The 16,532-nt window shown below is 33.3% G+C and overlaps 1 protein-coding gene across 1 annotated transcript in view; it reads right to left on the bottom strand.

The window, feature by feature from the left end:
* Positions 1–16,532, bottom strand: part of LOC108359232 (uncharacterized) — a gene marked incomplete at its 3' end in the record, with an annotated part of 264,353 nt that overhangs the window by 39,070 nt on the left and 208,751 nt on the right. Inside the window, exons 9-10 of the mRNA XM_017610986.1 lie at positions 896–1,168; positions 307–732 (exon numbers count right to left, since the gene is read on the bottom strand). Coding sequence (XP_017466475.1) covers positions 307–732; positions 896–1,168 — 699 coding nt within the window. The remainder of the gene's footprint in view (positions 1–306; positions 733–895; positions 1,169–16,532) is intronic.

Below are 16,532 nucleotides of genomic sequence, written 5' to 3'. Positions count from 1 at the left end.
CGTATACGTGACATTTTTGCGTTGAGTACGTTTTAAAAATGCACGTAAACATTCGCCAAACAATGGCGCTGCTGTGTGTGCTTGACATACATTAAATAAATATAAAAAAAAACCGGTTGCTTTTACCACTACATAGATAGAAATTTGTATGCGGTTCTTGTTTTTTTTTTTTGCAGCATTCTAGGTCACTCAAGCAATCCACACTCGAGTGGCATTTGCCAGCACCTGCCCCCCTCTCGTAAATACTTTAATGCTTCGATGACTTCCAACAAACAGCCACTCACTCCTCACTCCTTCGGTACTCACCTCATGCAGCATATCGATGAGAAATCCTGCCTCGCCGGGCAGAAAGCGCTTATGTCGCTTAACTGTGTACTCGAAGCAAGCCTTCAGTATGGCCGATGAGTTCGTCTGCTGGTAGCCGGCGCTTAATGCACGGAATTTATTGTAAATCGCCAAAAGTTGATCGTGTACGCAAAGCGAGAAATCGGGTAACAACCATGTCGAATTGCCTGTGTCGCGGCTTTCGCAGATACGCCGCGAGTGGCCTTCGAAACCGCGCGGACAATCGGCCACAATGGCAGCGCCTGGTGCGCTTGTTGGCCAACGGACACCGTAGAGCATAGCGCTGTGACAAACATGCACCGCATTGCGGTCGATAACGGTGATGTAGACGCTCTTTGAAACGGGACGCACAGTATTTGAGACAATGCAAGTGTACTCGGCAGATTTCTGTGCGAATGAGAGTTGTGAAGCAAAAAGGAATAAAATAAATAGTTAAAGCGAAATGCCTTCAAAGTGTACAAAAAAAAAAGCCACAGCTTTTATTTCTTGATAAAAATTAAAGCTTTAAAGCGCACTTGAGTATCGTATTGTGGTTGCGCTGTTGACTTACCTGTATGTTGTTAATTTTCAGTATGCTGCCATCTGGATAAAGGTCTTCCCACATCACTGTGGCGGGATTCGATTGAAAGAGTACACCGTTGCGTGTCCAGCTGTAGCCGAGTTGTGCGTAGCGTTTGATGTCATCGTTGCCGGGTGAGAGACAGCGTACGCGTAGTGAGTCGCCGCGTTGCAGTGTCACGCTGGCCGGATCGACGCGCAGGCGAGGTGGTATTTTAATGTGCACATGGAGCGAGCGGCACTGCTCAACGCCCCAATCGGTGACCTGATGGAAGAGAAAATTATAATTATAGGTACATAAAAAGGTAGCGAAAATCAGAGGATTTATATCATTTTCGGCAAAAATTTGTTTTGGACTTAACTTAAAAGTAATTAAATATTGGCGTGGAAGATTTTCACACAGTACTCCGTATGCACATACATATACATATATTACTTTCTTCATGTATATACAAATTTTAGAATGAATTTCGAGTGTGCCAATAAAAATTGTAAAAAATGGAAATCATAGCCATCTTTTACTCAATGTATTTTTTTTTTTCATTTGGTGGCACACTAGTCATAACACAAATGTAACACTAGATTCGTTCGTTTTCACATGAATATATGTTGTATTTGTTGCCAACGTCCATTGCCTGTTATATGAACATTCTGTTTGAAAACTTCCCATAATTAAAAAAAAAACAATTATGTTTTTTTCGAGTGGCAATGAAAAAAATCAGTAATTTTGGTAATTGTTCGCCTAAATAAACTTTTTAAGGCCAATATTGTTCAAATACTTAATTGTACTTGTTTCTGGAACTCCACTGATTGAAATAAATACATGAAGAATGCTTTAGCGTAAGATTTGCTCATATCTGTAATTATATTTACAAATTGTTTCTTTTAAGCATTTCATTTCACAAATTTCAAAATTGACACTTCTCCTAAGTAGTTACAGCAATAAAGGTACAATTAGTTTAGACATAAACGTAAACCAATATATTGGCCAAATAAATATATTTTTGTTCAGGAATTGTTTGGTGTGGCAAAGTGACCATCAGCTAAAAAGGAAAATACAAAAACAAAATCTTTTCGCTTCTGGCTTAGTTGACGTTAACTAGACTATAGCCTTGTACTTAGTTCAATATTTTTTAAGTAAACTCATAATTATACTCAAATAAATCAGATCAGCACACACGCTTTCACATCTAACTGCTGGGACTTATTCCCTTTTTAACGTCTTTAATGTCACCACAGAGGAATTACAAAATTCAAAGAATTAGAGTATTTATGATAAGCGATTTTAATGCACTCGAATGTGGTTGCAACATCATAAAAGTTAATTAGCTATAAAACTCGTGTTGCATTATTAAATCAAGTTTTGAGTCCAATGTCGAACGAAGTGAAAATATGGAGCGCAGAGTTGGAGGAAAGCAGACTAGTGAATGTGTCGTTTACGAAGGGGAGGGTGAATGAAGAAAAAGCATGTATTGCAATGCAATGCTCGGCTATCAAGTGGGTATTTTTAACTGTAATCACTCAAATTAAAAAAAAAAAAACACTCGCGCTAAAAGACAAACATTTTGCAAGTAAGCGAGTGGGGTATAAATTCATACATTAAAGTATTTATACCTAATTACAAAAATGTGGATACTTAAGTATAAATGTGCATGTATCTACAGATATGTATGCACATGACACGCTTTTATGAAACTCATGCCCGCATTTTTTATGAGCTGTTAAAATTGTCAACCAAGCATTAAATTTAACAAGAAGAATTAAATGGAAGAGCAAGTATGCAAAAAGTATAAAAAACAAACTGTGACGAATTGGTACAACTCTATGGCAAGCGCTTAAATGATGACATTAAAATGGGTGTTAATGAATTTGCTCGTTTCCCCTTTATGGCTGTGCATTTCGTTGTAACAGGAATCGTTGCATCTCTTAATTTTTTTTTTTACTTTTGGCCGAGCTTCCTTTTAATTGCATCAGAACGAAAGAAGACAAGAGGAAGTGTGGATTGAGTTTAGTACTGGTGGTAGATTGTTGGTGTGAAAGGCGCGTGGACAGCTCGCTGTTACGGCCGTGGGGAACGCGGCCCACTGCAGTTAAGTAAAGAGCACAATTATTGGACTTTTTATTGCCAAGCACGAAAAAAGACATTGTCCAATACTACTTGTGACTACTTAAAAATGTAATGAATTGGTAGTTTGATGTGCCATTACTAAGAGTGATTAAATCGTTGATGCTACATATAAAACTTGCAATGGGTGTAAACAAGTTCAATAAGATCCCCCCAACTTTGGTATGAATAAGCGATAAATCATTGACTTTTAGGTTATTATGTACTACGAAATTGAGCTTAAAATTATATATTTTTTTTTAAGCTAGTTAATTAGTGAAAGAGCAGTCTTTAGCGGAGATGTGGAACGTAGGGATTTTTGTTTGTTATGAAAATTTATCGAGCGGTATTATCTTATACGAATTAGAAGTGCTCAGCCAACGGCTGCAGTAAATCTGCCATCTCTGGCGCCTGCAGTAGAGTTTGGACGATGCATAAAGCGCAGTGGTATGCGCCAATAATTCATTAACGCTGTTAAACATAAACTTTTTCAGAAAAAAAATAAAAATAAAAAAAAACTTTAAGTGTTGCAGCACATGCAGTCAGGTTGAGTTGTAGAGGTTGTCTTTATAAAGACCGTGATAGAGGAGCAAGTAAGAACTGGTTAAGAAAGTTTTGCAAATTTTGAAAATGCTAAATAAAGTTCAGAAAACTAATTCAATCGCAGGGCTTCTAAAAAATATGTATATTTGGATGAATAATTACAAAATTACTTATAAAAGGGTGGCAATACTCACGGGACGTTCCCATGAGGTCATTCGAAGGGAAATTATGCTCTTTAAAAAGTACTGATTAAGGAATGATAAGCCACAAAAATCCAACAAAAAACTCGAAACAGAACATGGAGTATATGCATCCATTTATCTATGCATACACATTCATATTCGTTTTAGCAAAATTGCAGACAAAAGCATTTTTGCAGCATCTAATTGCGCATTCGTAGAAAGCAAAGCAACCAACTTCGAACGCTCCAGTTGAGGAGTGAAGAAAATGTTTAAAAAGCAGTAAATAGATTTCCTTGTGGCAACAGTAGCCATATTGACTATTCAAGCGACTAATAAAAATGCTACTATAGCAGCAGCTGTCTAAAGTGGGTAACTTGCACCCGATGCTGCTGCTGCTGCTAATTTTTTGTACGAACAAATTTTCTTTTATTTTTCTAATATTTCTGTTGCTGTTGCTGGCAATTACACCGATTGTTTCCGCTTCGTTTTGTTTGTTTTTATAGCTGCTATTATGGCTTTTTGCTGTCAATATTTTGCAAAATTCCACAATTTATGAAGCAACTACATTTCGAGCTTGTAATTTTAGTTATAACACCGATGCTTGTATCGGCAAGCAGCAGTGCAGCAGAAGTGAAGGTACATAAATATGTATGTACATAGAACAAAGGAAAAATTCCAGCATTATTTCATTCCATTATGGATGTATGTATTTGTAATTGCTTATAGTTATTATTTAGTTCGTATAATGCATAAATGGAAGCAAAACCGAATTTCAGAGTAGTTTACCTATTTCTATTTCCTTGTTACTATGCTCTGCTTTATAACCTTTCTGGTATTGTACCTTAGCAAAATGCATTTGTGCTTTCAGCCCTTAGAAAATTATTGCACACACCATAAAAGAGGTGGCGAAATTGCCAATAAGAATTTTAGTTTGCAAGCCATTTTTTTAGGCAATTAAGTTCAATTAATAGAAATGATGATGCAGCCAGTAAGAGCGGATAGACATTTTATCATAGTAAAAGTTTAGGAAAACTTTGCACTGATTCTCATTTGGTTAGTTTAAGTAGATTATAACTAGCGGTACAATATCAGATTCATTCTAATGGGTGTATGCCAGGGCGTATGAGTAATCTATGTGTTCACATTTGTGTGGTATTCACCAAGGAGAGCAAGTGGCCTGGCACTCTGGCAAACGAGCAGATGAGCTCAAGCAACGACTGTCTGCTCTTTTGCCAGACTGCCAGGCCACTTGCTCGATTTCGTGAGTACCACTACTGTTTATTTGATCCTAACTTATCTTGAGCATACTTTTTGGCAAACAATATTTGGTGAAAATAATGGGCCTCATGCATAAAAAGTGAGCTTAAGTGAGCTTGAGCTCACCCCTTCAGTGCAAAAATTGAGTCTGAGCTTAAGCTCACTTTTTATGCATAAGGCCCAATATGTAGCATTTAGACTGAAATGTAGAACTGGAACTTAAAAATCCCATAAAGTCCTGAATAAAGCAGAAAAATTCAGGAAAATTCAAAAAAAAAATTGAAGTGAATGAAAAGGGTTGACAAGTTTCTCTAAAACATCCAGATATTTGGTGTATGAAAAAGTTCCGAGTGGTTTCTAGAGCTACATATGTTAAAAGTGTCATGTCGTCACCTAAGGGTGAAAATGTGCCAAGAGTAGTTTCGTATTACCTGCCATTCTGTATTGAAAACTAAATTTTGAAAAAAATGGACTTGGCACCTTTTCACCTTTAGGTAGCGATGTGTTTTCAGTACGAAATTGACTGGGTAAAAACTTCAAAATCAAAGTTAATTTTTTTTCTTTTGCTTGAGCCGACTTCTTTTTTTTATTTTTTTCAGCAAACGGAATCTTATCATGCTGAAACCGAAAGAACCAAAAACGGCGAATAATTTGCTAGAGTATTTATAGTTAATTTTACGAAAGTAAGCGGTGGCCGAGACTACGCTGTAAATGGTATATTCGGAAGGTCCAATTCTCGATTACTTTTCCCACCAATGCGCGAATTACGTAAGCAATGTCGGCTTCCAAGTTTTGAATCTTAGCTGGCTTATTGGCGAAGACTTTTAACTTCACCTAACCCCAAAGAAAAATATCCGGTAATGTTCTATCTCCGGCCAACATTTGAGTGAAATTATTTTTAAAAAGTAAATGACAGAGATTATTTTTTGCGTAATAATAAATATTCAGACATCCAGTTCCGTTTTAATAGTTTTTTAAATGTTATACATTTCTGCAGTTAGTAAGTATTATTAATTTTGCTGATCATTATTTTTTTTTTTTGCTAAATTGATTAATATTTCAGAAAAAACTGCAAGCGTTGAAAAAATGTTTCCCACTATTGAAAAATGTGAAAAATGATGGCCGCGGAAGGTCATGGTTTAATTAAGGTTTTAATACGACATCATTCTACACTGAATATAAATTCTGCGTAAATATAACGAGAACTTGCGTAAATCCTACGAAATGTTCGTCATTTTGAGCCACGAATGTTTTCGTTGATTGTACAAAACCGTTTTCGTACATACTATGACAATAAGAGGCATCAGATTTTGAGTACATTTTACGAATGTATTCGTACTATTTACTAAAGAATTTAGTTCTTTTTTCTAAAGAATTTCGTACTATTTACTAAAAAAATTCGTACTAGTTCTTTATTTTTTTACGAAATTTTTGCAAAATGCACAGAAATAATTCGTATATTTAATGAAATTACTTTCGTAAAATCTGCGCTTGTTTCGTAGAATGTGCGATTTTGCTTTCATTCTCCACACTGTGAAAACATATTACGAATTATAACACAACACTTTTATTTTGTTTTTATCGTTAATTTTAGGCGTTTTTGTTTAACAAAACGTTTTGCAAAAACGCTTAACATTATTGATTAAAATATAATGAAAGTGTTGTGCTATAATTTTAGTCATGTTTTTTATAGTGTTAATAATAAAAGCATATAGTGTTAATAATAATACGTTCTACGAATGAAGAAGAATTTTCTGACTACACTGTAGTTTAGCATTAATAAAAAAGGTTATTTTACCTATAATAAACTTAAGTCTTTTATTTATATGCATTCGAATAGGTCCTATACTACATATTTGTTATTGCTTAGGCTTCATTCAATAAAGTATATTGATGCAAAGTGTTGAACTATAAGACTCAGCAAAACTAAATATAATAAGATATAAAATTTGAAAGAATATAAAAAATACTGGTTTTACTTTCTTAAACATTACAATATTTTTATGTAGAGGCACTTGACAGATTCGTAGCTTCTTCGATGTTTGTTTCCTTGACGACTATAAATTAAAGGAAAATTATAAGGCGTCTGAAAAGCAAGTTTCAGTGAAAAGTCGAACATGTACTTACTTTTAATTAAATTAAGTAGAGCTCCTGGCTTAGGCTTGCCGTTGATAGGTAACTGATGAAATTGCCTATTAATCCAGTCCCACATTGCAGCGCAAGGTGCAGCGTAGGCGATGTTACAAACATTGTATGCTTAAAAGCATAGTATATCCACAGCTTTAATATTTAATTTTGTATTGTTTTTTTATCCAGAAAATCCCCTTTTAAAACGTTTAAAATTATATTATACGTCTCACAGCAGCCAACAAGTAATTCCGCAATGACACGCGATATATAAAAATATGATGAAATATTAAACTGCCGGTAATTGAGTATATTGTACGAAAATATTCGTATGTTGTACGAATTTAAAAATCATGTTTCTGCATTAGTACTTTATACGAAAGTATTAACTAAATTGTACGAATACAGAATTGTAGATTTCGTAAATTTAAAACCATACGTAAATATTACGAATGCCTTCCTACAATATACAAAATTATTCGTACAGAGATTTGTTCAGTGCTTTACGAATGTGTTTCGTAAAATAAACGTAAGATTTCGTAAATTGTACTGAAAAAATTCCTTACGAAATTCCGTTCGTTATATTTACGTATGGTTCGTAAAATCTTGTTTCGTTGTGAAAAATGTGTTCGTGTTATGAACGAAAGTTTCGTACATTGTACAAAAACCAACACTACGAAAGATTTTCGTAGCACTTTTACGATATTTTGTTTTCAGTGTAATGGCGTCCAGACTCCTATTGCAAGAACGAATTCGAAGAAGCCAAAATGTGAAGCATTTTTCTATTAAATCGGGTTGAATGTTATGAATAGTGCATTCAGTGTGGGCTTTTAAAGCATACAGAGAGTCTAGTTTACTCACCTAGGCCAATGACTTGAAATATCTGCGCAAGAAGTAGTCCTATAGTGTTCAATCACAACTTCTTAGAGGTCAATCCAATGTTACAATTCCTTAAAATAATCTAATCGCCCAATGCTTTTCAAGATAAAGTACAAGTTTCAAGTCGATAAAAATTACCGCTGATTTTTGAGTATTTTTTTCGCTGAGAGCGTTGCGCGCCTTCTTTCATATAAAAAAAAAAAAAGAAAAAAATCCGAAAATGAACCCTCGGCAAAAAAAAAAAAAATCAAAAAATCAACGGCAATTTTTAGCGACTTGAATTTTGCACTTTATTATACTAAAACTGCTTACTCAAAATTTTTTTTTAAGAAATCGAATTGAGAAGTTGAAAATTTCGATGAAATTTCCTACATTAACCCGAGTTCCGAACAATAAAAAAAAGTATTTAAGTGCGCCTGGGCCACACGCAATCAAAATTTGATTAATTCATACAGTTGGTATACACAAAGAGACAGATAGAAAGACATAAATCTTCGTCATTTTTGGGAAGTTTAAATAGTTATCTGTTAGAGTGAACATATTTTCCTTATCAAGCTTATTAAGTAATTGTACGATGAAATCACAAACAACGCAAATTTTGTAATTACTTCCCTATATTATTCAACGTGCGATATGTATGTATGTATGTACGTACGTATGTAAGAATAAATTGATTCTGATTCAGTTGCTTCATTACACAAATTATGTAAAATATAAATATTTTATTCTGACAGACAGCAATTTGACATATGAGATTCAATAGGTTATCAGTAAATTAATAAAAATGAATAATAAAATTTGCATGTTTATTAAAATATCCAAAAGTTATATCTGTTCAAAAAAACCGGAAAACAACAAATGCTAGCATTTAACAAAGAAAAGTCTTTACATATTGCCATGTTCATGTATGAATGCGTACAGTAGAAAATATGTACATATTTATGTATGTATGTACAAACGCCTGCAGGACAATTACATTTGAGTTTTCAACTTCAACAATTTATGTGTCTAAATTTTTTATCTAAGTAATCAATGGCTGGACATATGTATGTATAAATACATATATACCTGCTTTTATCAGCAAATAAATATACACATATGTACATACATATGTATCTAAATATGTATAGCAATTTATTTTTGTATAATTTTATTGAAATATATTCATTCATTGTTAATTTGTTTTTCATTTAATTTAACAATTTTTCAAGTCATTAGGATGCAGTTAGTTTATTTGTCTGTGAATCAGTTCCATACGACTGCACAATACTTAAATACATTTAAAGTAACATAACAACAAATCGATGTAGATATAAAAATCTCTATACTTAGAAAAAAAGTCAGCTAAATATACTTTCGCAGTGTATGTTAAATTACGTATTTGTATTGAAAGCCGGACAAAAAACTTGTTTGTTAATCGATAGATGACTTCACTTTGTCATTAGTTGTTGACAATGGCAAAAAAATTAGTCTATTCGAAATATTTACCACACGAATATTTTTTCAGCATAAATGTTCACGTTTCTCACAAAAAAACGAAGAATAAAACAAAATTGCATACATATAGTGACTCAAACAAGTGACCACGTGTTATATTTTTTTTATATTCGTAATGATTTCCGAGCTATATTTTTTGTTATTTTTTATAAAAATACCGTCCAAGCTTTAATGAAAACCCATATAAATCACAGTTTCAAACTTTATACAAAATTAAAAAAGATTTTCATAATAAAAAATAACAAAAAAGAAAACAAATTAGCTCGGAAAACAAATATTTTTAAATCAAGCTTTCTAATACGAATGAAATCGGACCATACACAGTGATTAATCAAATATATAAACTCGTGCGCCACCTATCGGCGAAATTTTTAGTGGACCAAATCGGACTATAATAACGGGTTTTCCAAATATTTCGACTCCTGCAGCACCTATCGGATTAATTAATCATTCACATTGCATTGTCATCGATTTCTGGACTAGATTTAAAGTTTCGAGTCTCTAGCTCACACAGCGAAAACTGATTTTGGCGAGGTATGAGTAAGTGATAAAACCTTCCTTTTATGGACCGATATGGTTCATATTTGGAATGTATATTACCTACATGAAAAAAATTACGACACAAAAAAAATTTACTCGATAGGTGGGCAGTAGGCGATGTTGAATGGTCCGATTTGTTTCATATTTAGACCGTACGTACTCAAACGGAAAGAAATAACTCCACAAAAAATTTAGTCGTAAAAGCTTTTATTTAAACAGTTGTTTTCAAATTACTTGTTATAATATTTCCTTGCCTTTAATTAACCAACTTAACCAAAAGAAAAGGTTGTCTATTCGTATGAAAATTTTTTGAAGTGAAACTTCTTAGGCGGCGGTATCGCAAAAGGGAGAGTGAAATTTTTAAAACTGAAATCGTTACATGAGTGAGAAGGAAGATATAGGTAGTACAGTATAGGGAAGGGGAAAAAAGAAATAAAGCGACGCATGACGGGTACGAGTACCTATATATGTATATATGTATGTTTGAATCTCGTATGTATGTATACATATATATATGTATGTATGAACGAACTCATTGCGCATTTCAGCTCTGCCGCTACCAAGCAATATATGTATAGATGAAGCAAGCGTGCTTCGCGTAACTACATCCATTCGTACATATGTAGATATATTTGTACGGGCTTCGTTGATGTACTGATGGGCATATGCATGCACTTATGGACAGCAATGTTTCCAGGTTTGTACATATGAATGCATGGTTGTATATATATTTACATATGTTTGTGTACATGTATATACCCTGCAGGGAAACCGCGGACTAGTGAATCAAATTTCTAGTTCCGTACTAGGTCTTTATCGCCAAAAACGAACTAGTCCGATATGAACTAAATCCCCACCAGTCCAAAATCGGCGAAAAGTGGTACTTTTAAAAAACTAATTTATTTCAGTTTTTTCACTAGAAATCGATATCTAAAGTGACGAATTTAGAAATGGTTCGGAACTATAGAAAAATGGATGCAGAACGAACTAGATCTTATTTGTCGAATTTAGAACTAATTCGGAACTATCGAATAAGGGATGCAGCGGGGGGCTTGTTTACTTTACATAGATATGTGTTCGGCGGCTTTTTCGTTCAAATACGCTTCTATTCTGCGCTTCGCAGATGCTTTTTCATAGCTTGGTAATACAAAACTAAAATTTGCGCTAACATTTCAACATCTTGGGACCATCTGGAATCTAAGAAATAACAGCGAGCACCTCTGGAAACTCAGCTACAGCTAAAGGTATGTAAACGTACATTTCTTACAATCTTTCAAACAAATTTAATTTCAAATTGAAAATACATTTCTTCCAAAATAACCTAAAATCGCACACCCGGAAGAACCACAAAGATTGAAAAATCATGATACTTTTTTCTTTCGTATGTCGATTTCAGAACTGGTTCGGAACTATAGAAATTAGGACTAGTTCGGAACTATCGAAAAAGGGATGCAGCGGGGGGCAATTGACACTTCCTAGGACATCGCCATGTTAAATTCGCCAGTTGTTTGCATGCAAAAGAGATTTATCGCGAACCAGTACTGGGTCTAAATGTACTAGAAGCGCCCCAGTTCAGAACTAGGGATTTTCCCCTCAGGGGGTATGCACATATGTAGTACAAACGAAAACAAATCTAATAAGCTGCTCGTTGATATAAATGCGAACTGTACTGATTGCCAAAAATTATGTGTTTTTTGTACATTTGTTCATGTTTGTCATTGTGCGTGTAATTTTCTAGAGTAGTTTTGTGCTCTCGCTATCTCCTTGTATTAACTCGTCCTTCGTTGGTATACTCTGATGAACATATGTGAGGATGATAGCAAGGCCAACTTATATAAAGTAGTGTTACAGGAGTAGTTGAAATTTTCGCCCGATGTTAAACGTAGCGACCGTTGGTTCAACTTGGTGTTGTTTTGCTCTAGATTGTACCGTTTGTGGGCCTGTTGAATGAATTTATGTCTTGGTTGTATGAAAGATCAAAAAATTTTGATTTCGGGCTAGTTGTACAACTTATCGCTACATTAATGGCCATGCGTTTATTTTCTACACTAAATAACCGAAAATGGATAACTCAGCCGAAATAGGTACGTGCTTTCGTTGAATTTTATAAATGTAAGCCGAAACTATGAAATTGTAAAAATGAGATTTTACAATGAGACTGCTCGCAAAATTGCAATGTTTGTGGGCAAAACGTCCAACTTGATTGCGGATTGATTTGAACCAACGTTTTCGGCTTGCATTATGTCAAAAGGATGTGTTTGTTGTAATTCATTCTGTCATTTACTACCATTATGCGTAGGCCAATTCATGAAATCATTTCATGCGTTTGAGTAGAAACTGAATGAATGAACACCATTTCATGATTTCAATTAACGCGAAATAGAGTTTATGCACTTAGTTTTTACTCAGATCGATGAAATGATTTCGTGAATTGGACTACGCATACATGTGATACTTATGCTTTTAATTTATAAGGTAATTTTATGTTTTTATACTCTTGCTACCACATGAATATATGAATTCGTGATAAGAATATATGAATTCGCCTTGGAAGATAGAAAGCGAGTAAGAATAAATGCCGAACAAAGGAATTTGTCTTCTTTCAACTTAAATAAATGCATTTTGCAAACAAAAGTGCGTACGTTACTTAGTGCCTTGGTAATGGCGAATTCGTAAGGATCTATTGATTGCATTATAAACATTTTCATTTATTTGTTAAACATACAATTACTTCCATTACAACCCGGTCCTATGGATGCTAGAAGCGCGAATTCATATAAGGTGGTGTTACCAGAAAATGAATAAATAAATGATATGTATATCAGAAAATTAATAAGATGAAATGAAATTATTGTTTGATTTCTAACCAAACCTATGTATGTAACTCAATCGCCTAATGGTTTGCCGAACCGTAAACATATGTTTACACATCCAATTTCGTGAGGAGGTACCTGGTGCTCACACCTTTTTTAAGAAGTTTCACTTCTATCACGTGTACGGTGGCACACACGCATTTTATTTTTTTATGTATGTATGTATGTTACCGCATAACTTTGGACCACGTTAACCGATTTCCATAATTCTTCTTTTAGAGAAAAGGTGTTACCTCCCATAATAATTTGGTTTAAATCAGATCATTATATCATGATAAATTTTTATGAGAGAATTGAAGTCGGTTTTATTTTTTGCTTAAAAATTTATTGATTTATTTTGTTTTACATATATTGTTTTAGTTTGTCTTATTTTACTTTATATTTTGTTATGTTTCATTTAAGTTGTTTGTCTTATTTGATTTTATTTTGTTTAATTAATTTAATTTCATTTAATTTTGTTTAGTATAGTTAAATTTTTTATTTTACTTTATTTCAGGAACCGAATATAATCGAGACTTTGAAGGACTTTTATTTAAAATCGTAGCAAAATCGTAATTTTTTATTTATATTTTTACTATTATTATTTTTACAATTTTATCATTTAAAATCACAAAATAATGGTTAAAAACCCATTGAAAAAAATCACATAATGACGATTAAAAATTATCGATGATATAAGAATCACATAATCAGGATAAAATTATGATTTTTGTTATAAAAATTATAATGGTTGCAGTCGCTGTTTTATTTTGTTAATTTTTTTATTTTTTTGGCCGTATTTCATTTTATTTTAGTTTTATCTTATTTTCTTTCAATTTGTTGTATTGAATTTTTTTATATTTAAATTAATCTAATTTTTTATTTTATTTAGCTCTCCAGATTCTCTATGGTATTGCATCGAATATTTTTATATCAATATAAAATTTAAATGCCAACAAAAAGCCAGCATATTTAACTGTGATATGTACATGTATGTTTATAATAACCCTAAATTATTAAACACCTAAACTTTATTCTAGTTACTAAATAATAGCAAAGGTAATATACTATGCATTACATTTTATTTAAATCTGTATAAATCTTTAATTGCACGAGAATGTCATTTAACGCTTGATTTACCTGTGCACATCAGCATACTATTCGAGTAAATACTAACTCACAAAAGTTCATAAGTTAATGTTATATGTATGCATGTATGTATCTAACAACAATCACTTACCAAGTAAACAATAATTAAATTTCACTTCTGCTTAAATAATTCCGTTTCAAATTTCCTCTCTACTTCTTCCGGTGCAAGTACTAGCACAACTACATACATACATACATACATGCATACATACATACATACATATATCTATATGCACAAATGTATGATCACCACCAACAACAAACTATACATATGAAATTCTATTACTCCACTTGTTATTAAGTTTCGAGAATATAAGTTTCTAAGTAATCGAGCTAAATACTTAGCTCGTAAGCAGAGTATGAGTAGCAAGTAATCGCATTCTGCCAGACATCACTTTGATATGTTGTAGTAATTTTATTTATACTTCGAGATCCAAATACGACATATGCACATACGAAAACGAATATCCTTTAATCTTTATTTCGTTTGGCATAAATCCATAGCTCAAATGCATGCAATTGCATACAAACATACACAGAAGAATACACACATACATATGTATGTTTGCAAAAGCAGCAATCAAATGCTGAACATCAATCCGGGCTTGGCTTGGCATGGATACGGTTGGATTTTCTGTGCGGACTTTTATGCATTTGTATACGCAAGCTAGCAACTATTATGCATTTCGTTAGCCACCAGGCGCACCAACCAAAACTTACATACCATACACATCTGATAAAAATAAAAATAAAAAAAACAAAAACAAAAAACCAAACTACAAATATTAAAGAGTTAAAAAAAAATAGCAAGAGAGCAGGATTGCAAGTGCATTCAGTATGGGCAGAACAGTCTCAGAACCAACTGCAATTGCAGCAGCTAGAGTTACAAATATGTATAACAGGATGGGGAAAAAACGAAGCTACCAAGCAGACTACTATCTACTTGGGAGTATTTATTGTTGCTGCTTTATTGATACTCATTGCTGGAGCTGGTGCTCAGCTGTCTCCGCAGTCGCAACGCAACATCAGTAACGGAAATATGCATTGCAAACACAATTATATCCGGTTGCTTGCATTTCTATTCAACTTCCGCTTACAATCTGTCTATACATATGTATGTATGCATATAAACTATATATATTGAAAGTTGTTTGCCAACTGTTGGGGCTTACTATTTGCATTCCCCCGACAGCCATTTGCTGGCTGTGCCACAGTTAACCCAAATACACACAAACACACACACACATCCATGTGTGTTTATAGTCTGTTGTTATGTGCCGCCGTCCGTTTCGCCGTTGGCTCTTCACAAATATTACAAAAATATTGCAAGTCGTTTTAAATCGATTTCATTGCAACTGATTGTGAATTGTGCAAACAAGCGCGTAAAAATATTTGCATTTGAGATTTCTTTACTTCGTTTTCATCTCATCCTTTTTGGCTACCAAAAACAATAAAACTATGGGACGAGCAATAAATGTAACTGTGATTGAAAATTATGCCAAATATGCAGAGTGAAGTTGGACAGGCTAGTAGAAGTGTTTGTACATACAGTCAAGTTTGTGCAAATTATCTAAGTAAAGTCTAGTGCTTTGTTGGCTTATTGGCATATGGAATTCAATTTTGATTTATGTATATACATTCATACATACATAGAATTTGTTTACTTATTTTTTAAAGCCTTATCATGCATGTCGAATTTGAGTTACTCTTTGGAGGTAGTTTAAAAAATGTAAACTATGCAATTGTTATGTAATCGCTTTCAAATTCATATCTTACAATATTTACTACCTAAAACTAGGCCATAATAAATTTCGCACATATTACTTTTAAGCGACTTCGATACACATACATACATATGTACATGATTGGACAGTTAGTTTTTTAAGGTGAAATTAAAAAGGAAACCACCAGCCTTATTCCGACGAGATAACAAAATTCGCAAAAATGACTACTGTCAAAAATAGGCAGCCAACAAATGTCAAGTGGGTTTAGATAATATTTAAAAATATAATGATTTTAAATCTATTTTTAGCGACATATTTATTTTTGGGCGTACCAGTTGTGGCAGTGGTAATTTCGGCGTGCTATGTTATTTCGTAGAAGAAGCGATGCCCCCAAAAAAAGTATTTTGGTCAAGGTGATGTAACGCGATGTTTGGAAATTCAAAGGATAAAATTTCTCACCATCACTATGTAAGATGCTAATCTTTTGGAAAAACTATTTAGTTAACCTTCTGTCGTGGGAAAGCAAATACGAAGGCGAAAATAATAGCTCGAATATGAATACTAGTATGAATGACTTTGAAAGTGGTATCGATGTCAAATAACGCATCGCTTATAATTTTAACCAAATTTTAGATGATTAAATCGATTAATACAGCACTAATATCTCAAAAATATATTATAGATATATTGATAAATAAATCGATAAACATGTCAATAAATTTAAAAACATTAATGTTTATGGATAATGGTTTGAAACAATGTTGCGAAGACTTTG

The sequence above is a fragment of the Rhagoletis zephyria genome, unplaced genomic scaffold (assembly GCF_001687245.7).
Source record: "Rhagoletis zephyria isolate East Lansing unplaced genomic scaffold, Rhagoletis_zephyria_1.1 Rzeph_scaffold_00361, whole genome shotgun sequence".
Lineage (NCBI taxonomy): Eukaryota > Metazoa > Arthropoda > Insecta > Diptera > Tephritidae > Rhagoletis > Rhagoletis zephyria.
The sequence above is the reverse complement of the archived record's forward strand: the minus strand, read 5'-3'. Positions and strand labels throughout refer to the sequence as shown.